This window comes from Dendropsophus ebraccatus, chromosome 10, assembly GCF_027789765.1.
Source record: "Dendropsophus ebraccatus isolate aDenEbr1 chromosome 10, aDenEbr1.pat, whole genome shotgun sequence".
Lineage (NCBI taxonomy): Eukaryota > Metazoa > Chordata > Amphibia > Anura > Hylidae > Dendropsophus > Dendropsophus ebraccatus.
This window is the reverse complement of record NC_091463.1, coordinates 51,744,066-51,767,859: the sequence shown is the minus strand read 5'-3', so window position 1 is coordinate 51,767,859 and position 23,794 is coordinate 51,744,066. Positions and strand designations below refer to the sequence as shown.

The following is a 23,794-nucleotide window of genomic DNA, read 5'->3' as shown; positions in this document are numbered from 1 at the left end:
TAGGTAAGAATGAGTTTACTTCACTTCTCGGTGGGAGGTAGAGAGGAGAAAAGAAAAGGAAGGGGGGCAGATAGGGGATTGAAGCAAATTACAAAGTTACATAAGTTTGTTATGTGTTTCAATTACTGTGAAAAAGCTTTTCCCTGGAGTACCCCTTTAATCGTAAAGAAGGCATATCACCCGGGGTAGGAGATATGTGAACTAGGGGCGCTCGGCCCACTCCCAGTGCACCGAGTGGGCCTAACTGCAGATCGAGAAATGGCAGGAACCGGTTGAAAGTTTGATAAATGGATTGCACCACTAGGTAATATAAACAAAAAATTTCCATAGGCAAAGTGGTACATAATCGATAATCGTCCAGCCATATACTGCAACATACTCATAGGCTCTAATAATCCAAGTGTAATCTGTCTGCTGGTATATAGGTAGGAAAATTCAGCTTACCACACCTCAATAGATTCCCCCTCCGCATGGCAGTGCAAGCTTTCTTTTTTTCTTGTGGGACACAAGTATAGTCCACTATGCATGTGTGTCCTGCAGGTCAAAATGGAATGACTAGTAGACTACACCCTTGTCTGTCTTGCAAAGGAAAAATGTTCCTTTGTGGGACAGACAAAAAGGGGCAGTCTGAAATGGACCGGCCCTATTTATTTAATTTTATTTAATTTTATTTTGTTTGTGTATACAAAATACATAAAGTGCTGTTTTTTTTTTTCCTACCAGGACTTAAGGGATGACATGCCCTCAATTCTAGCAGACGTGTTTTGTGTTTTGGGTAAGTTTTGGCATAGAATTGTTTAATGTAATAAAGAGATAGAAATATTTCTATTTTACGTTTCTTTTTAGAGGTAGTAATAGAAAAGAGTAATTTCCAAAAGATTTGAACTCCCTGCAGCCTCTCCAATCTTTACATGTGCCTGTACATGCTGTCGCCGCCACTATCAAATTGGAGAGTGCTGCAGTGCATTACACCACCACTACACACAGTACAACCATAGCAAGTATGGGCACGTGTAAACCATGAAGAGGCAAGAGTGGTCACATTTTTGGGTCTCATTATAAAAACAAAACAAAAAAAAGTCATTGTCTAAATATATTTTAAAATTGACTTTTTTTCCTTTATTCTTTTAATATAGATATCGAAACAAGTTGTCTAGAAGAGAAATGGAGGAGAGATCATTTTACGCAATTGGTCTTATCATGTTTGGTAAGATGGCTTTGCATTTGTTGGGGAAGAGGTGCAAACGCTTCTCCCTGCATGTACTCATGTTTTCTGCTTTTAGTGTGTTAGATGTTATGACCTTTTACAAGCATTTCTAGGATAGTGTTTTTTTTTTTTTGTTTTGTTTTTTTAAATAACTGTCCAGTGTGTGTCTGTAGGAATTGCGCCTACTTTTTACGACTTCATAACTCTGCAATAATGTTTAGGCTTTCTTAGATTGGATAGGATGAAATGTGAACTTTTTTAACATTTTTACTGTGTCTTGTTTTTCACAGTATCTAATATCCGACACCATCCTAAAAGAACGCTTGGATCCTGAAACACTGGAATCATTAGGACTCATCAAGCAGTCTCAGCAATTCAATCAGAAATCTGTAAAAATAAAGACCAAACTTTTGTGAGTAGATAATAACCTTTTGAAACTATATTCATACCTGTCATGTTAGGCATTTCTGCCGGAATAGTTTTGTGATCCAGTAGCCATTGTTGCATCTTTTGCCATCAGTACACATCTGAATTATTTGCCCATTTTGCTTTCTGTTTAATTGCTGCTTGCTAGTCTACGCTGGTCATAATATTTTACAAACCTATACATGCCGATTAAATAAAGGGGCATTACACTCAAACATAACCTTTCCTATGTTGCTGCCCATGGTGAAACTAGCAATTCACACTTGTTACTATGTATGCCTTCTCCTTCCCCCAGTTCTATTCCTGTTGCATTGTGCTGAAGATAAAGAAATCGGAGTCTAAACTGTTTTTTCTGTCTCTGCTCTGAACCCCCTTCCGAGATGGCTCAAAGTCCCTGGCAGGCTGTACCTGTGACTTTGTAGCTTCTTTCTAATGCTAGAAAGTAAAAATCTAAAATCCACGTTTTTTAAAAATCTACAATTGTGGGAATTTGTGCATAAGCCGTCACAGCATATGGGCTTGGATGTTGGCTCTCTGGTTATTGAGGTTTTCAAGGCTTCTATTTCCATTATTTATTTTGATGCCTAGAAGTGTAAATTAGGTTTATGCAGCTTTCTTAGCTTGTAGGTGTAGCTGTAGTATTGAAAATGACTGTTTGTTGTTGTTTTTTTAATAGTTACAAGCATGATTAACCAGTCTTATTAAATAACCTGTGTGATTGGGGATGTCTTCTATAGCTGACATTAGATCTCATACAACTTCTGTGATTTATGAGCTGGGCTTTACCACAGATTAGACCGAAATAAGCTGCAGTTGATTTATTGCTATTAGAGCGCTGGGAATAATAGCTGCTGTTGTAAGATCATACAGTAGATTCGCCTTTAATGACCATTGCAGTTCAGGAGACTGTTCTTGGCCTCGTTTTTTTGTTAAGTCACCTTGGATTTAATAATACGTTTGTTTTTCATGGCATTAACCATAAGCTGCACAGTTGTTTGTGGGGAGGCCATCACTTCCGATTCTTGCATATGCGAACGCCGCCTCTTCACTAAAGAACAGCTGCTTTTCAGTCAGGTGAATTGTAATACAAAGCTAAGCTAAGGGTCCTATTATACTGAGAGATTTTTAACGATGATAAACGATCGCAAACGATATTACACAGAGCTATAATCGTTAGTTACGATCGTTACTATGATCGTTATTGCGATCGTTAATATGATCGTTTATTCGTTCTGATCCCAGAAAAACAATGAACAATGTGCTATTACACTGAACGATCAGTGAAAAAACACGGAACTTGAGAGAACAAACGTGGAAATACAGTGAACGATTAACGATAATTTTAGGTTCAGATCTAAATCAACGATCAACGACATACAAATGACTTTTTCGATCGTTGCCTGCAATTACACAGAACGATTATCGTTTAAATTCAAACGATTTAACGATTTTTTGCACGATAATTGTCCGTGTAATAGGGCCCTAAGTCTGCTAGAAAGGAAGTTTCTTGGGCTAATACTGGGAGATACTAAGATCTTTATAGCATCCATATGGACAGGTGGTCTTAACTGGTGCCTAAAGTATCACTCTCATTTGGGAAAACTTTTTACATGTCAGAAGTTTTCTTTGGTCCAGACCTGTACCAATTGGAAGAATGCAGCGCCTTCTCTCCCTCCTCTGTGTAAGAAATAGACTTACATCATTTTGTTTAGCCTTACTCCTAATATGCAGAAGAATAGTATTCTTGCCACACCCCTACCCCCCTATCAGTGACTGCAGCTTAGTCCCACCCCAGTCACTGACTAGCTGAGAGGGGCATCCATGTGAGTAGCTGGCAGGGAGCTAAGTAGACAGCTGGCAGGGTCCAGGAGCGGGACGTGGCGCTGCGTAGATGCTGGGACATGTGAATATGACTCCCTCAGCCTGAAAAAAATGTTAGACTTGGTGCCGGACTTCATTTAGACCTGTACCAGACAAAACTCACTCACTGAAATGTCAAAGAGGCATGGCTTGGGGTCCCAAGGGCCTATCGCGCAATGATTCCCTGCCCTTTGCTTGCTTGATGGACAAACAGGGCTCTTGATGAAATCCTGTGCATTTCATGGTGGTTTCGCATTGAATTGTGTATGTGGTGGGCAACTATAATGTTAAGCGGGCAGCAGGAGACTCTTTCAAAAATCCTGACGCTACGCTCCCACCCCGCTCCCGATGCAGGCACATGCAACATACAGATTGTTTGCATTGCAAGCATCTGTGCTGCTGGTAGGAATCTGTATCTGGCGCGTGCCTGCATTGGGGGCAGGACGGAAGCACGGCTGGGGTGCCATGGCAGTTTTTTTGATGGTGTATCCTGCCACCCACTAAACATTACAGTTGCCCTTTAAAGAGAACCAATCAGCTTAGTTTTTTTATGGTTCCCAGCAGCACAGTATAGATCTTCTGTGCAGCTTCCCAAGGCTACCAGTCCGCATTAGTAGCTTTACAAAGGGATAAAATGTTTTATTACGCTGTGCGAGGCCAGGAGAGAGGCGGCAACTAGTCATCTGGGGGGAGCCGCCTGTAACTAGTCATAGGGTTCTGCAGTGCTGGGATGATTGACAGGCAGAGAGACCACTAATGGGTCTTTCTGCTGACTGGCAGAGAGCTGTGACTAGTCAAGGGCGGCTCCCCACCCAGAAGACTAGTTTCCACCCCTCTCCCGATCTTGTGGCGTAATAAAAGATTTTCTTTCCCCTTTGTAAAGCTACTGCTGCAGCCGAGGCTGGTATGCTCCAAAAGCTGCACAGTAGATCTATAATGTGCTGTTGGGAACCATATCAGCACAATTTGCTGATTGTTTCACTTTAGGAAAAAGATTGGTTATTTTTTCACTGAAACGAAGCCAAAAAAGCCTCGGTAAGGAAGATGCTGGAGATCACTTATATGTTCACTTTTAATGTACATACTGTAGATTTTATGCAGTGTTAAACAACTTATAAACAGGGCATAAAAGCTATAGCATCTAATGTGAACATACCTCAGATCATGAGTTTCAATCACCCTGATTGTTGTGTTTTTTTTTTTTCCCTTTGTGACCTGTAAAATAAAAGCAGAAGGAAATATTCACATAGAGCAGAGTTGGCCTAAGTGTAGGCATATCTGTTGTTTTTCTGGTGTTGACAACACAGTCTCCCCAGGCAAATATCATCTGACTGCCTGGTAATGCCCCTATAAGTGCCTTTTGGCAGATGGGACTAGGAGATTCACAGTGTTTGGCACATTGTGCACTTACTGGCTCTTTGTGTTCACTATCTGTTTCTTTTGTGCCTCTAGTTTCATTACATTCAGATTCCTATTGTAACTATACAGTCTCTTAGGACATGCAATTTACTGATATAAAAAGGTGTTTTTTTTTTCTTCTTTTGCAGTTATAAACAGCAGAAATTCAATTTATTAAGAGAAGAAAATGAAGGATATGCTAAATTAATTTCAGAGCTTGGACAAGATCTGTCGGGGAGTATAACAAGTGATTTAATCCTGGAGAATATCAAGTCTTTAATTGGTATGGCAGGTTTCTTAATGTTCTTTTTTTTTTTTTCCCCCCATGAATAGTTCTGGTTAATGTTTATTTGCACGTTTCCTCTGAAATTACAGTCTAGGTGTGACTCTGTCTTTATAGAATCCAGTGCCCTTATCCACGTAGCTATGGGTATGTGAAATAATCTTTAGTGAATAATTAGGTTTGGCATCCCTGCCTTGTCTTCAATTGGCAGATGCCACATATGTATTTTTTTGTTTTATTATTTTTGTAAGGTGCTTTTTGCAGCATTCTTAAATGCTACCCCAGAGAATTGACATCTATTTAAAAATCCCAAGTCTTCGGGTACTTATCACGGATGGGCTATCTCTATTTGTCGGGCCTATTTGCAACCGACGCTGATTCTGATTCGGCACTTTATTACAACAGCTTCAGCAGCCCTTAGTAATTAAGCACTAATCTCAGAGATTAATGCAGAACATATGTACAGCATTGATCTCTATGAGAGATCAGTGCATTTATTATAGAAGTCCCCCAGGGACTTAAAAAAAAAATGTTTCCTCCTTTTCCCATTTTATGAATATATAAAAACTGTCCAAGTGCATTGCCCATTTTTCACATTTCTAACATTCATAAAATTTATATTGTAATATAAAGTGATCAAAAAGTTGCAAATACACAATCAAGCTACTGATAGAAAGTACAATTCATGGCGCAAAAATGACACCTCAAATAGCCCTATAGACCAAAAAATAAAAGTGTTAGAAGGATGGTAAAACAATTTTAAACACATTTAGTTTTTTTAAAATAAGGTTTAAATTTCTTAAAAGCAGTCAAATAAAATAAATTATATAAGTTCCCTATTGTAATCGTACTAGCCTGAAGAACATAGCTTGATAGACATGTCAGTTTTACCACAGGGGGCACATAGTTAACCTAAAACTCTCCAAAATAAAAATGTACTTTTTTTCCCGGTTTTGCAGCATAGTTTATGGAAAAATTAAGTTTCATTGCAAAGTACAGGGTAGTGCGGCGCTAAACAATTATTCACTAAATAACACACATTACAAAGTTATACAACTTTGTAATGTATGTTATGTTAGTGAATCGCCCCCTTCCCAGTGTTTCCCCCCCACCCACACCAGACCCGGAAGTGTAGTGCTCTATACATACCTGCCTCTTGCCGACCCTCGTCCACCATCTTGTGCCAATGATGTCATCTTCGGACGGCCAGCCGAACCGCTCCGACTGTCCCTAGTGCCGGCCGCCCTCTGCCGCGACATCAGCTACTCAGCCGCGATTGGCTGAGCATAACTGTGCTCAGCCAATCGCGGCTGAACAGCTGATGACGCGGCAGAGGGCGGCCGGCACTAGGGACGGTCAGAGATAAAAATTTTTTGTAAACTGCTACTTTAATACACTTTGAAAATAAAAGGAGGTAATTGAGGCATAGTACATAGTATAACTTTGTAATGTGTTTTAATTGCAGCATCAGAGTTGTTGTTTAATTTTGATTTATTGCAGTGATTATTATACATGCACTTACCATTAGATTAGAGAATATAGATATTAATTTGCCTGACCTCTAACCTTATAAATCGGACGCCAAAATCTATTTGTGCCGATCTATCAATCAATGATTAAGCATTACCAGTGATTTGTTTTCATGCTGACACTGGAAGGAAAGGACCGAAGTATTAAAACTCCTAAAGGCTCCCTTTTTGGCCTTTTCTTGTTGTAATGACGGCAAGGTTGACCTCAGCCCTGCATATGCTCTAAGGTGTTGGGATGTCAATAACTGGACATCAGGGACATCGGCAGCAGTCAATAAAAATAATTACATTGCAGATTGCTTTTTGGTTATAGTAACTACCATTTATGCACCGTAGACTATAATCTGAGTAATCCCGTTTGCTGAGGCCTGCTGTCCATCTTTTCTCCCAGAGCTGCTGTGTTGGCTTTACATGTGGTGCAGAGCAGCAGCCTGAATGAAAGGTCTTATTACCACCTACGCTCAGTCACCTTCCCAGTTTATTTTATGGTAGCGCCACACTATATGGTAGCTTAATGTAGTTGCCATTGCTTTGTCCCAATGTCATAGCTGCATTGTACAGCTCTGTCCTTGAAGAATTATTAAAAAGAAATCCTTGAAGTATCTTTGTTTTTATTAACGTTTTGCATATAAAATAAAGAAAAACATACTACTACTTATATGAAACTGACTTGGGCCTAATTTCAAACCAACTGTTTCCAAACCTTCCGAACAGTACAAGTATCTTCCTCATGTTTCCCTTTGACACTCCTCATGTGTTTGTACAGTAGTTCCGCTCCTCTAATGTAGTTTTCTGCCTGCTTCATATCTCTTGCTGTTTCTCTTTCCTACACTGCTATCACACTACATTTCCCAGTAATGTTTATGATCCAGAACATCCTGTTTCTCCCAACCCTGTCACCTCTGCATCCTCAGTCTGTGCTCAGCAAACAATCTGAATGTGAGACAGAGGTCACATGATTTTCATCTCCTGAGGAGGGAGAGTATAGGGAGCAGGAGACAGAGTGGATTGCAGGGAAGCCAGTTTCCTTCACCCTCGATGTCAGTGAATTGCCAGTGTGACAGAACTGTGCAGACATGGTAATACATTATATAGAGACAGCTATAGAAATTTCAGTGTGTGTTTAAATAAAAAAATATTTTTCCCTGTCCAGCGTTCCCCCTTTAAGTATCTTCTAAACAGACAAACTTTCTTTTCCTCCTTAGGATGTTTTAACCTTGATCCAAATAGAGTGTTGGATATCATCTTGGAAGTATATGAATGCAGACCACAGTATGATGATTTTTTTGTTCCATTAATTGAATCCTATATGGGTATGTGTGAACTCCAGACACTGTGCCACATCCTTGGATTCAAATTCAAGTTTTACCAGGTAAATCACATGGTTCCTGGGAAATGTTTGTAAGTGCAGTGATTGACTTTGTCTTTTTATGTTTATACAAATGCTTTATCTTTGCAGGAGCCTAATGGAGAGACGCCTACTTCTTTGTACAGAGTTGCTGCTGTTCTTTTACAACAGAATTTAATTGACCTGGATGACCTTTATGTGCATGTAAGTCCAGAAGAGTTCTTAATGCTCATTTTTTTGTGAGACATAGTATTATAATTCAGTCATGAAAACTGTTAGGCCCCCTTCACACGTCCGGAAAATCTGTCCGGATTTCCGGACTCATAGGCTAACATTAGACACGGACACCCTTCCGGAAAATAGGACCGGATTTTTTAGATCCTGTCCTAGAAGTCTATGGGAGCGCCGGAATCATGGGCATTTTCCTGATGTATATCAGGAAAGTGCCCGCGATTCCGGATAGAGAGCCAGCCCCGGACCCGTACCTGCACTCTGGCCGGAGCCCGGACCTTACCCCCCCCCGCCGCTGCACCGCACACTGTGCCCGGTACTACAGGGCTGGCCGGCCGGAAAAAATTCCGGAAGGGTGTCCGTGTCCAATGAAAGTCTATGCGTCCGGAAATCCGTCCGGATTTCCTGAAAGAAAATCCGGGTGACTTTTCCGGACATGTGAAGGAGGCCTTAAGCAAACACAGTGTGAACTTGGTCTAATAGTCTTCTTGAAGTTTTGTCTTCTGTATTTGCAAACAATGTAAAATTGCCTTGCAGATGTACATGGATTTTAAGTATTTTGTTATTGTTTTCTCTCTAGCTTCTGCCATTAGACAACAGCATTCTTGAAGAACACAAAAGGGAAGTTATAGAAGCAAAACAGATTGTAAGAAAGTTGACTATGGTGGTTCTTTCATCTGATAAGTCAGAAGATAAAGAGAAGGAAAAAGAAAAAGAGGAGGAAAAAGCAGAGAAGGTAAAACTTATAAATTGGCAGCTCACATTTCTGAACATAAAAAATGCAGATGTAATGGAGTAAAAAAAAAAAGTGCAGGCAGTATACAGCCTTAGATGGGGGATACTAAGTCAGCAGCAAACCTAAAACAGGGGTGTCAAACTCAGGCTCTCCATCTGTTGCAAAACTACTATTTCCATCATACCTGGACAGCCAAAGAGTTTTAGTTTTGTGACAGCTGGAGGGCCTGAGTTTGACACCTGTGACCTAAAAGGTGCCCATCCTGTAGATAGGAGACAAGTCCCTTTGAGGGCCAGGCCCAAAATGACCCAGTGGGCCGCGCAAATTTTGATCTTTGCGCTTTCGGTTTTCCCTCCTCCCCTTCTAAGAGCTCTAGCACTCTAAGTTTTCTATCTACAAGGCCATGTAATGGCTTGTTTGTTACAGGAATAGTTGTACTTTGTAATGGCGTCTTTCATTCTACCATAATATGTATGACGGAATCCCAAATATATTATTTATGAAGATATAAATAGGTAAAATATTAAAAAAGAATGCAATATGGTAACGTTTGGGGGGTTCCTGTGTCTATGTAATGCACTATATGGTAACAGCGACATGATACTATTATTCTATAGGTCAGTCCGAACACAACCATATGCAGGTTTACACAGATTCTGTTATATATATTTTTTTAATTAAATCCTCTTTTTTTGCAATTATTAATAAAATGGGCCTATTGTGACGCTTATAACAGTTTTATTTTTTTCACCTACGAGGCTGTATGGGGTGTCATTTTTTGCGCCATGATCTCTAGTTTTTATTAATACCATGTTTGTGAAGATCGGACCTTTTGATGACTTTTTATAATTTTTTTTTTTTTATATGTAATGTAACATAAAATCGGTAATCCGCGCACTTTTTCCCCTTTTTTTTGTCTGACGTTCACCGTTCGCAATGACGCTTCTTATATTTTAATAGATCGGACAATTACGCACGCTACGGTATATTATATGTTTATTTATATAATGGGAAAGGGTGGTTATTTAAACTTTTATTGGGGGAGGGGTTTTGGGGTAGGGTAATAGTGATTTTAAGTCCCTTTGGGGGACTTGTACATACGTTAGTTTTATTTTCTACACTGATCATTGCTATGCCATAGGTATAGCATTGATCAGTGTTATCGGCGCTCTGCTGATTGAGCCTGCCTGTGCAGGCTCATTGACAAGAGCGCCGATCGGACCGCACGGAGGCAGGTGAGAGAGGAGGCGGTCCGTTTTAACGATCGGGACCCCCCCAGTCACACTGCATGGGTCCCGATCGGTGAGTGACAGGGGACTCCCCCTGTTACTTACACTTAAACACTGCGGCCGTGCCGCGATCGCTGCGTTTAAGGAGTTAATGTCACGCTGCAGCGCGATCACTGCAGCGTGTCATTAACGGTGAGGTGCCGGCTGTTGATTGCAGCCGGCCCCCACCTGCTATGAAGCACGCTCCGCTCCGGAGCGGGCTTCATAGCTCAGGACGTACCAGTACGTCCTAGGTCGTCTAGGGGTTAGATCAGAAAACCCCTTTAAGCTTTTGGGCAGAGGTTCAATAATGTTGTTTCTGTATATATTGCAAATTGTATTTAGGTGTGTGACTAGGCTCTGGGATCACAGATTCAGCAGAAAGTCTGTTCCATGCTGACTTTGAGGTAAATTAGGACTGTCTGTGATAGGCGTGATAGATGCTTGCAACATTTGGTGTAAACAATATGGCCTTACAGTATGTGTATGAAATATTGAGAGGGTAGTACACATAGTCAAAGGCAAGTGCATAGTCTAAATGTTTGTCCGCTACATAGGCCTAACCCATAGTAAGTTGGGGAGAGCATATTTTAAAATAAAGAATTCCGGTTTAGCCTATAATTTGGAGGATGAATACTGAAAACCAACTAGTACCCTGGTAGCTAATGCTGTGAGCTACTATTTATACGGGTCAGGGAGTGCAAGTCCACCATTGTGTTTAGCTTGTGTAAGTGTAAATTTGGTTATCCTAGGATCTGAACAAATCCATATGTAGCGCAAAAACAATCGCGTACTTGTAGAAAAAAGTGTTTGGGATGACTTCTTGCATTGTTTCTGGTACCTATTCTATTACTTTGGATTTTCACCTTCGACCTACTCAGTCTAGAACTCCACTCCTGTCTATCAGTTGTGTCTGCTATTAAAATAGGGATGAGCCTCCCTTAGCCAGAAGTGACTTGATTCAACTCTTACTGTAGTCTGTTAGGACATGTTCATGTGCAACATTTCCTCCACTGTATGTATGCTCAATTGGCCAGGAAATTGCATAGCATCTGAATGGACTGGTCTTAAAGGGGTTATCCAGCGCTACAAAAACATGGCCACTTTCCCCCGACTGTTGTCTCCAGTTTGGGTGGGGTTTTGAAACTCAGTTTCATTGAAGTAAATGGAGCTTAATTGCAAACTGCACCTGAACTGGAGACAACAGTAGGGGGAAAAGTGGCCATGTTTTTGAAGCGCTGGATAACCCCTTTAAAGAAAAAAAAATCCAGTAATTTTAGTGCTTCTGCTTTTTTCTGCTCTCAAAGGAAGTTAAACATCCTATTAGGATGTCTTATTTATGATATTGCTTATTAGGGTATGTTCCCACTACAGAATATGTGGCAGAATTTCAAGCGGAGGCCGGGTGCCAGACTTAACTTGAAGTTCCGCCTGTCCCATAGACTCAATGATATTTTCAAATAAAATCTGCCTTCCACCGAAAGAATTGAAAAAAGTTTCCCTGCTTGAAATTCTTCTTTTACGTTATATAGTGGAATACAAATTAGGCCCTCAGGACCTGCTATTACGTTTACTGTGCAGCCTAAGTACAGGGAATAAATTGTAAGCCCTCGCGGGCAGGGTCATCGTCCCTCATGTACCAGTCTGCCACTTCCCTTCATGTAATGTGTTCTTGATCTTGTAGTGTTCCTGTTTGTTACCCTTATCTATTGTATAGTGTTCTGCAAGTAAGGGAGCTTTATAAAAAATAATAATGTTGCTGTTGGGCTATTCGGTGGATAATTTGTATTGGGTTGTCTTTTGTAGTGGTGTTTTTTACTCTTTTTTTTCTTACATGAGAGAATGGCTTGTGTATTTGGAAATAGGCTACAATGTTTTGTTGTAATTAATTTGTTCATAGCTGTCTAGGTTTGGTGGGCTTTTGGGATAGTTTAAGGCCTTATTCCCACATCACATTCCGTGTTTCACGGACGACACAGATGTGGAATCCCCCCCCCCCCCTTCCCCACACTGCAGCATCTTCACTATGATGCTGGGAGCTGGTAAACTGTGTCATTACAGCGTCGCACATATTTATACAGTTTTCCTGGTCCCAGCATTATATTGGAGATGCTGCCGCTTGGGGTGGGGGTTGGGGGTTCCTCTACAGGCCTTTCACCTCTGTGTCGTCCATGAAACATGGAAAATGGGAATAAGTCCTTAGACACAGTTCCTCATTTGTGTGTGGTGGATGCCTTACTATTTTATGTACATACCCTGTTTACGGTTGGCCATCAATAATGGATTACCACAGGACAGTCCCAATGATGATCTTATTAAAGGGGTACTCCAGCGAAAATCTTTCTCTTTCAAATCTTCTGATTTCAGAAAGTTGTATAGATTTGTGATTTACTTCTATTTAAAAATCTCAAGTTTTCCCATACTTATCAGCTGCTGTTTCTCCTATAGAAAATGTTTTATTTCCTATCTTAAACAGTGCTCTCTGCTGGCACCTCTGTCTATAACAGAAACTGTCCAGAGCAGGAGAGGTTTTCTATAGGGATTCTCTGCTGCTCTGCACAGTTCCTGTCTAGGGGTGTGCTCACACTACGGAATTCTCGCGGATAAACTCTGCAGAATTCCGCCGGCTGTACGCGCTCACGGATGCGCGCCTTTCCGCCGGCTCCATAGACACCGGAGTTTATCCGCGAGAATTCCGTAGTGTGAACCCACCCTAGGACAGAGATATCAGCAGAGAGCACTGTGTCAGACTGGAAAGTATACACCACTTCCTGCAGGACATACTGCAGCTGGTAAGTACTGGAAGACTGGCAATAGAAGTAAATTACAAATCTGTAGAATTTTCTGAAACCAGTTGATTTTAAAGGAAAATATTTTAACCCCTTCAAGACAGAGCCCTTTGATGCACAAAAGTCCGGGTGAAATTAACCCCTTAAGGACAGAGCCAACTTGCATTTTTGCACTTAGTTTTTTTTCCTCCTTGTGCTTAAAAGCCAATGGCACTTGCATTTTTTCCACCTAGAAACCCACATGAGCCCTTACTTTTTGCGACACTAATTGTACTTTGCAATGACAGACTGAATTTTTTCATAAAGTACACTGCAAAAAAAAAAAAAAAATTCAATGTGTGGTGAAATTACCACTACTATACCACCAGCGATCGGCCTGCATAAGTAATCAGATGCAGCTGTCAACTTTGACAGCTGCATCTGATTACTTTATCAGCGGGCACGGCGATCGTACCGTGCCCGCTAATAGCCGCGTTCCCGGTCGCCGCGCGGCCCCCCTCTGAACTCCCTGAGGCGGCCACAGGGTGTAAATATAATTCATTATATTCATATAATTCATATAATTAATTCATTAATGCAATGTTCCTCCTCGCCTTCTAAGAGCCATAGCGCTTTTATTTTTCCACCTACAGGGCTGGTTCAGGAGTCATTTTTTGCACCATGATCTCTAGTTTTTATTAATATCTTATTGGTGTAACAAATTTTTTTATTGCTCTTTATTAATTTTTTTGTGATATTTAATTTAATAAAATCAGCAATCCTGGTGCGTGTCCCCCCCCCCCCCCCCACTTACACCGTTCGCCGTGCGGGAACAATAATGTTATATTTAAATAGATTGGACAATTCCACACGCTACAATATGTAATATGTTTTTATTTATTTATATTTTTATAATGGGCAAGGGGGTCTTTTAAACTTTTATTGGGAGGGGGTTTATAAGGTTTTTTTTTATACTTTTCAAAACTTTTTTTATTACCCTTTTTTATTTTTTTCAAACACTTTTATGTACTGTCAAATATGCAATCATTAGATTGCATATACCGATCTATGCTATGCCATAGCATAGATCAGTGTTATCGGCAATCTATGTATAGAGCCTGCCTGAGAGCAGACTCAACACATGGATCGCGGATCCGACAGGACGGAGCTTACCCCCGCCTTTCGGCACCTGCGAAGGGTCCCGATCACTCAGTGACAGATGCTTGATCTGTCACTGAGCACCTTTAAATGCTGTGATCGCTGTAGATCATGGCGTTTAAGGGGTTAATGAGAGTCGGCTGCGGGCTCTCCCTGCAGCGATCTCCCTCTCATCACAAAGCCCCCGTCAGTGTAGGAACGCATATATACAGATTACTGATGTGAAGGGGTTAAAGAGGCTTTGGTTTAGTGAGACCCAGCTGCAATAATGAAAGGACTCAAAATGTAGTTACATAGTTAATATGGTTGAAAAAAGGACACATGTCCAAGTTCAACCAAGGAGGGGATGGATACATGGAAGGTGGATATACAAGGAGGGGATGAATACAGGGAAGGTAAATTGATGTAAATTCGTCTTTTTTTTTTTTTTTCTCCTTTCTCTCATATGAGAAATGGTGAAATGACATTGTAATTGTAAAACAACGTCCTTTCTGCTTTTAATTCTGGGTACTCATTCATTCTCCTCCATTCTTTTGGTTGTCTTTGCTAATGACACCGGTTATATGCAAACAAAGCCTCAATTATATGCATTCCATTTGCCTGTAGTGTTTTATGTTCTTGGTATTATTCCGATACTTTTCCTTAAGTTTTCTTTTAAATTGGATTGTGCAAAATGATTTCATGGTTTGTTTAGTTTAGTGCCTTGAATGTAAATAAAATTGCAGAACGATACTCAAGAGGCAGCGCAAATGAGCAGAACCAAAATTCTAATTCATATTTTATTGTTGAAAGCAGCATAATTTGATTATATGCTCAGCGGTAAAATTATTAACTTACAAAGAATGTTCATTATTTCTAAATGTCCCAGCATATTTATTACTCGTGCTGACATGTTGTTTTGATGCCCTTTTTACTTTTCAGGAAAGCTATTGTAATTCGCAAAGTTTTTTCAGATGTTTTTTGTATTAACTTTTTGGCAAAGAAATAAGTCTTGTGAGATTTTATTCCACCTTTTAGGCTCCATTCACACAGAGCAAAACTGGAATTCTCCGCCACGGAATCCCGCCAGCCTCCTCTCTTCGTGCTGAAGAATGGACATGGAATGGACAGTCAGATCGGCGGTCAGTGTATAGAGTCTGCACAGGCAGGATCTATGCAGTGATCGCAGATTACACTGATCAATGCTATTCTATGGCATAGCAATAATCAGTGTAAGAAATCCAATGTAAAAATGTTAAAGGGTCATAAGTGTAAAAAAACAAAACAAAAAAAAAACACACCATAGCCTCTCCCTAAATAAAAGTTTATATCACCCCCTTTCCCATTTTATAAATAAAACACAAAAGAAATAAATATATAATATACTGTAGTGTGCGTAATCATTCCGATCTAATAAAATAAATCAATATTGTTCCCGCACGGTGAACGGCGTAAACAAAAAGTGGTAAAAAAATGCCAGGATTGATTATTTTTATTACATTTTATTTTAAATAAAATGAATAAAAAGTGATCAATAAATCTCATCTACACAAATATGGTATTAATAAAAACTAGAGATCATGGCGCAAAAAATGACACCCCATACAGCCGCGTACGTGGAAAAATAGAAATTCAATAGGGCCATTGTAATCACAGCTATTTGCGAAAAAAAGTTTTACTGTATTCAGATTGACCTATAAAATAAAGATATCATGTCAGTTTTACCGTAAAGTGCATTACGTAAACAGAATTGTATTTTTCCCCTCAATTTCACCCCATAAATTATATTTTGGGGGTTCCATCATACATGGTATGGTAGATCAAAAGGCAATTTTACCTGTACCTGAAAAAAACAAGACCTCACATGGCTTAGTAGCTGGAAAAAGAAGACGAGGACGAAAACGCTAAATTGAAAATTGTCCCGGTCCTTAAGGCCATTTTGGGCTCTGTCCTTAAGGGGTTAAAGAGGTGTTCCAGTGGGAAAAAAAAAACTTGTTTTTTAAATCAACTGGTTTCAGAAAGTTATACAGATTTGTAACTTCTATTTAAAAATCTTCCAGTACTTATCAGCTGTTGTACGTCCTACAGGAAGTGGTGTATTCTTTTCAGTCTGGCACAGGGCTCTCTGCTGCCACCTCTGTCTGTGACAGGAACTGTCCAGAGCAGTAGCAAATCTCCATAGAAAATGTCTACTGTTCTGGACAGTTTCTGTCACAGACAGAGGTGGTAGCAGAAAGCACAGTGTAAGACTGGAAAGAATTCACCACTTCCTGCAGGACATGCAGCAGCTGATAAGTACTGGAAGGCTTGAGATTTTCAAATAGAAGTAAATTACAAATGTGTATATCTTTCTGACACCAGTTTAAGATCTAAAAGGACATTTCAGTATAATTTTTTTTATGTTGCTGGATGAGCAGTGTGAGTGTCACACTCACCTGCCCAGATCATACAGCTTCTGTTCCAGCACCTTCCACTCCTCAGCACTCCACAACAAATATTCACTACTCCTGCATTGTATCAGCAGTAAATAACTTATAAAACATAAAAACTCTGCTGGCAACATTAACACAAAACACATGGTATATGGGACACCAGGCGTACATTTACAAAGACATAACATAATAGAACATCCACATTTGTGTGTTTTGGTACTTTTTATTATTTATTTATTTAATTTATGTTGGTGCATCTGAGCTGTAATGTTGGTTCAGAAAGCCAGGAATTGCCCGCAGCGGAATGCCGCCAGCCTCTGGGAGGTGGGCAATTTTGCTGCTCTTACTCTGTGTGCACGGGGCCAAAGCCATCTGTCTCTGCATCTGCAGAAAATGGAACCAGACTACAGTTATATGTGACCCAGTTGGACATTTTTGGTGGTCTGGTTGGAGTAATAGTAAAGCTCAACCAAACGCAATTCTTTATACTCTGAATAAGCCTTCATGTTGTGTATTATTGACAGCAGTGTCTTTCTGTCAGGGTTCTGCCTGCTTCCACCACTACTGAAGCTTTGAACATATCCTGATCATACACTTTCAATAACTGACGGCCATAAGATCGTAAATGGGTGGGTTGGGGTTTAATTTTGTTTAAAGTGCCACTGTTGTCTGGGAAAACTTTAGACATGTCCGGGTCTGAAACCCGTACTGATCAGGAGAATGAACGGGAGAGGATGTGTCAGCGCAGTCCGCTCCCTGGTTCATAATGTTAGCTTTATGGCATGGTTAGGCAGTGGTGAGAGTCTGAGTGTTCCCCAGACAACATCTTTAGGTAAACCACTCTCTTGCATGGTTCATGTTATTTATTGTTGTAATTTTAATTTGTTTTCAGGCTCCTGACAACCAGAAGCTTGGGTTACTTGAAGCACTGCTAAAGATTGGAGACTGGCAGCATGCTCAAAACATAATGGATCAGATGCCTCCCTTCTATGCCACCTCGCATAAGCCTATTGCATTAGCACTGTGTCACCTTATCCATGTTACTATAGAGCCCCTGTATCGAAGGTACGTACACTATTCATCTTATTGGAGCCAATAAATTCTGAATAAACTGTTTGTCTTCCATTCTGTATCTGTAAATAAGTTGTTCTGTCAAGTAATAAAAAGTGCCGTTCACCACTACGCCCAGCATTCAGCATTAGAAAAAAACACAGCTACTTTCTGGTAAATGCAGCACCACCCTTATTGTCCGGTTGTCTGGGCTATTACGATTAAGCTTCATTCACTCTAATGGTATAGAGCTGCTGCAAAAAATCCTGAATAAAGACTTATATATTTCTTATTGTTTTGGGTTACCAATATAAGAGAACTCCGGTGTCTATCTTTCCATGTCCTGTAGATTTTGCATGTAATGCATTTTTATATTGTCTTCTAGGGTGGGAGTACCCAAAGGTGCCAAGGGATCTTGTGTTTTCTCTCTGAGCAGCAAGAAAGCCCCTAAGCCAGTGGAGTGTTTTGAAGATTTACGAAGAGATGTCTTCAGCATGCTGTGTTTCCTTGGGCCACACCTGTCACATGATCCAATTTTGCTAGCAAAAATTGTCAGACTGGGCAAAGCTTTTATGAAAGAGGTTTGTGCCTTGCCTTCAATTTCATTGTTTTTTGGGAATAATACCTCCACTTTTCGCTTGTGTTCAATTAATTTCCCTAAATTGCTATAATCGGTGCATAGGCCCCGCCCCCTCGCCGGCCACTGGAACATGCTGGCCTAGAGGTCTAGGCCCCACCCCCTCTAGGACGGCCCATACCAGTGGGCGTTGAGGGGGCGAGGCCTATGCAACGATGACATCACTGAGGGGGTGTGACGCCTGGGCGGGGCTAAGTGGTCCTGTTGCCGTGAAGCCCTACCCACTGAGCACAAACTGCAGTTGATAAAAGATCACTTTTTACTTGAATAAGCACCATGAAGTATGAAAACTGCTAAATTTACCCTTTGCACCTGTGTAGAGAAGTCAGAATGCAAAAAGGGGGTGACAGTGTCACTTTAAGCCATCAGGGCATCATTTCTATACGTATATGTACTACAACCTGACTGCATGTAAATGTATGTCGCTGTTAGTGTAGTATAACTGGTTGTTATATGTGCACACTGCTGTTTTCTCAGCATGTATATTTTCAGCAGCAATGTATATTTTGCCCTATAAAGAGATGCTCAGTTGTCATGTTGTAACAATCCTGTGAATCCGCTTTTATTCTCTAGGTGCACAGACAAACCACTGTCCCGGTAGTGAACAAAATGCTACATAAACATGCACTGAAACCCAGCACTTTCTTTATTATCGATTCATTAAAACACAAAGTGAAAAAAAGTGCTTAAGGGTACAAACCCACACACCGTATACACAACTTATTTATTGCTGCGATACGCAGCAAATACGCAACAAATACGCAGCAGATTAGATCTAAATAACTGGACACAGCATCAAATCTGCACCACCAAATCTGCTTCAAATCTGCTGCGTTTTTGCTGCGTATCTGCTGTGTATACGGTGTGTGGGTTTGTACCCTAAAAAATAAAGAACTGTGTGAATACACAGACTATGTAGGGACACATCTCTAACTGTAACACCCAGTTTGTCACTTATTTATAGATTTCCAGGTGGAATATTTGAGGAATTCACAATTCACTAAAATTTTTGTTTTATGAGGAATACAGGCAGAGCGGTGGGCATTTCCAAGTTCTATGTGTCGATCATCAAACTTCCAACTGTGTGAATTTTTATCTATTTCCGTGGGTTTTCTATCCTGGCAATGTAGAACTTATTTTCCTATTTGCAACGTATGTTCTCATGTGGCATTTTATCAGTCGATCAGTGTGATGTGTCTTCAGACAGGGAACACCTTTTTTTTTTTTTTTTTTGCTTCAGTGCTGAACTGCTTATAATGAATATTTCTCCACCTCAGCACCTGTGCTTATCTTTTGGTCTAGTTAATGTCAAAGTAATATTTAAAGCGTTTTTATTAGTTAAAATCTGGATTGTGTTTTGGCTGTCATGTTCTACCCAACAGTCAAATGCAAAGCATGTAATTTTATTTAATTTTTTCTCAGTTCCAGTCTGATTCAAGTAAAGTAGATGATAAAGAGAAAACGGTAAGTCCACAACATGAAGTATTTATTGTAACAAAGTAATGTCTGAGAAAACTACAGAAGGAACAACCTTGTGAAAATCTAAATGTCCTCATATCACACAATTTATTTCTATATCAAGTCAGTGGATGCAAGCAATTACAAAATGCTGCAAGCATGGGAAAATTACCTAAAATGAGTTGGTCACCTTCTGTAGTTTAATTTTTTTTCTGCAATTAAGTACAGATTTTTACTTCAAAAATGATTTTTCCTTTTCGGTTTGGTGATGCTTGATTCTGCAGCTCCATACCCCTGCTGATTCCCTCTTGTCCATGTTTGTGGTAGAATGGAGCTTCCCATAGATGGCAGATGGAGGAGCATGTGACTATACTACTTCACATTGCCTGTGCTTGTTTCTTTAGCACAGTGTACAGCTATTGAGAAGGCAGAGTGTTGTGTAACGTGCTTCTCAATAGGATGCCATTATATGAATGAAAACTCTGTTTTGCACTCTGTTGGGGGATTGGAGGGGTATGGAGAAACATAATGTAGTTTTACTAAGCAGAGAAACTTTATATTATTAAAGGGGTATTCCACTGAAACATAACTTTTCATCTGTTGCTGCCCATGGGGAGATTAATAATTCATTCCATACTTGTTGTTATCAATTCAGTCGCCTCCCAGTTCTGAGCTTCTGCTTTCTGCTAAAGACGCAGACAACTGTGTGAGAGCTTTTCTCTCCATCTTACCCTTCTTTCCCGAGACGGCTGATGTAAACAAACAAAAAGGTTTCCGTTGTCATTGTTTCTCATCCATCCGATGTTTTTTTATTTGCTACAGGAAATCCTATTCAGCTGCTATCTAAGCATCACAGACCAAGTTTTACTTCCATCATTGACGTTAATGGATTGTAATGCATGCATGTCTGAGGAACTATGGGGCATGATCAAAACCTTTCCATACCAATACAGGTAAGTTGACAGTGTGAGGATTTGTGCCACATTAGTTTATTTGCCTTTAAAATGCCCTAGAAGTTTGGCTTTTGCATAATGTCTTTTCTCTGCAACACACAGTAACCACCTACCTTATGCTTTCTTCCCCCATACAATATGCCTCCATAAACACACTCTTTATATATCCACCTGTTACCAGAAAGTCTTTGTAAATCCTGCAGGTAGGCAGTGTAATGCAAGGGTAAGGCCTGCCCCCTTTCACCCCTCCGGACTTACTTTGCTGAGGTGTATGCCAAGGGAGCAATTGACTGATACTGTACAGCTTTGTTGCTGTCCATATTTAATGAGCTTTTACTCTGTACAAATAATGCATATCTGCATATCATACCTCACAAAAAAGATGACAAGCCTATAGGTGCGTACACTAGCATATTTTTCAGTCCTGCCCTTCTAGGTGATTTCAGAGCCCACTTTAAGATGGTTCAGATAGCCAAGCTTTAGCCACAGTTCTTTGTATGACAATAGGAACACATTCTTATACAGCTTGCTACGTGGACATATACCCCTCTTTTATTTTTCACACACATCTGGGACAGTCTAGCTAAATATGAATCGCGTGGGAGGTAATTTGTGCATAAGACGTATATTTGGACCTTTCATATTTATTGAATTACTATCAGTTGCTTTAATCCTATTGCTGATATTTTTGTACAACATATGTCTTGTAATTCATCTGTGTTTTATTTCAAGATATCGTCTGTACGGACAGTGGAAGAATGAAACCTACAATAGTCATCCGTTGCTTGTAAAAGTTAAAGCACAAACAATTGACAGAGCCAAATACATTATGAAGTAAGTATTCAGATGATTATATCATTTTCTTACTACAGGGATATTTTCCCTTCAATATATTTTCCCTTTTGTATTGGTTATTTCTTTGCATCCTCCATATTACCTTTAGTCACGAGATAAATTAAACTTGTTTCTGTGTTTTTTTTTCTGTTACTACACTCTACGTTAGAAAGTTATTACACCTAACGTAACACACTGTTTCTCTTTGTTGATTTTAGAGCTATCTTTCAGCCACATATGAATGGTATCACTTACTCTGGCCTTTTTTTTTTTTTTAAAGGTTCTCCAAGTAAAGCTTGCTTGTCCTCTATCTATAGGATAGGGGACAACCAAGAGATCACAGGGGGGGGCCTGACCTCTGGGCCTCTGGCGATCTCTAGATTGTCGCCCGGCACCTACCTTCTCTATGGGGCCAGAAAGAGCAAAGTATGGCACTCTTCTCTTTCTGGCCACACCATAGAGAATGAATACAGTGGTGGGTCACTTTCCGACCCACGACTGTATTTAAAACACAGGAGCAGGGGGTCAATCTGGAGATCGCTGGGGGGGTGGGGGGTCACAGAGGTCAGAAGAAGACACACACCTAATCTCTTAATCCTATCCTGTGGATAAGGGATAAGTAAGTTTTAATCGGAGAAAGGCTTTAGTCTTATTTCAGTCTTTTCCTTCACCCCCACCAAAATAATTTTGTTAATGTTGTTTAACCCTTAGGGGACACAGCCAGTTTTCATTTTTGCGTTTTCGTTTTTCCCTCCTCGTGTATATAAGGCCATAGCGCCTGCATTTTTCCACCTAGAGACCCAAGTGAGCCCTTATTTTTTGCGCAACTAATTGTACTTTGCTATGGCAGATTTAATTTTTGCCTAAAATGTGCCGGGAAACCAGAAAAAAATTCAAAGTGTGGTGAAATTGAAAAAAAAAACGCATTTCTTTTATTTGGGGGAAATGAGTTTTTACGCCATTCACCCTGGGGTAAAACTGACTTGTTATGCATGTTCCTCAAGTTGTTACGATTAAAACGATATGTAACATGTATAACTTATATTGTATCTGATGGCCTGTAAAAAATTCAAACCGTTGTTAACAAATATACGTCACTTAAAATGGCTCCATTCCCAGGCTTATAGCGCTTTTATCCTTTGGTCTATGGGGCTGTGCGAGGTGTCATTTTTTGCGCCATGATGTGATCTTTCTATCAGTACCTTGATTGCGCATATATGACTTTTTGATCGCTTTTTATTACAATTATTCTGGATTTGATGCGACAGAAATTGCGCAATTTTGCACTTTGGGATTTTTTTGCGCTGACGCCGTTTACCGTGTGAGATCAGGAATGTGATTAATTAATAGTTTGGGCGATTACGTACGCGGCGATAGCAAACATGTTTGTTTATTAATTAATTAATTTATTTTTATTTATAAAATGGGGAAAAGGGGGTGATTCAGACTTTTATTAGGGGAGGGGGTTTTGTGTTATTAAAAATACATTTGTCTTTTACTTTACACATATACTAGAAGCCCCCCTGGGGGACTTCTAGTATATGTACTCTGATCTCTCATAGAGATCCATGCAGTATAGTTATACTGCATGAATCCATGAGATCGGTGTTCTATTACTTTTGGCTGCTGCAGCCAAAAGCAATAGAATGCCGAGCCGGGATCAGCGCCATTACGGAGCAGACCCCGGCCCGGGATGGATGCAGGGATCGCCCCCCCCCCGCAATCGCGCCGCAGGGGGGCGATCCCCCCACTAGACCACCAGGTATGAATAAAAGCAAGTATTTAGAAGCAGCTGTCAACTTTGACAGCTGCTTCTAAGTACTTAATTAGCGGGCACGGCGATCGGACCGTGCCCGCTAATAGCCGCGAGCCCGGGCTACACGCGGCACCCGGGATCGCGGCAGTTCAGAGGGTGGTCGCCGCGCGACCCCCCTCTGAACTCCCATAGCGGCACGAGGACGTTCAATAACGTCCTGGTGCAGCTATGGGTTAATGGTTAATGTTGTTCAGCCAATCCAATTGTGCACGGTTACTTATGAAGGATCGGAGTCTTTAATTGCCGACCATAACCACTAACTATTGTCTGATCTATACGGCCACCTGTACACCCTTGAAACCCGCATAAAAACTTGCTGTTATTTGTATGTCACCCGAAAATAGTTTTTTTCTGCATCACAAGGTTTACAATAAAAATAAAGATTTTAGTTAAGCCTACTTGCTAGAAAACATTTACAGATAA

General features: G+C 40.4%; 1 protein-coding gene across 1 annotated transcript in view; it reads left to right on the top strand.

Moving 5' to 3' along the window:
- Positions 1-23,794, top strand: part of THOC2 (THO complex subunit 2) — a 105,598-nt gene that overhangs the window by 12,250 nt on the left and 69,554 nt on the right. Inside the window, exons 4-15 of the mRNA XM_069986777.1 lie at positions 724-775; positions 1,137-1,207; positions 1,498-1,619; positions 5,041-5,174; positions 7,909-8,075; positions 8,163-8,255; positions 8,863-9,018; positions 17,516-17,688; positions 18,059-18,254; positions 19,733-19,774; positions 20,591-20,721; positions 21,454-21,555. Of these exons, the coding sequence (XP_069842878.1) occupies positions 724-775; positions 1,137-1,207; positions 1,498-1,619; positions 5,041-5,174; positions 7,909-8,075; positions 8,163-8,255; positions 8,863-9,018; positions 17,516-17,688; positions 18,059-18,254; positions 19,733-19,774; positions 20,591-20,721; positions 21,454-21,555 (1,439 nt within the window). The remainder of the gene's footprint in view (positions 1-723; positions 776-1,136; positions 1,208-1,497; positions 1,620-5,040; positions 5,175-7,908; positions 8,076-8,162; positions 8,256-8,862; positions 9,019-17,515; positions 17,689-18,058; positions 18,255-19,732; positions 19,775-20,590; positions 20,722-21,453; positions 21,556-23,794) is intronic.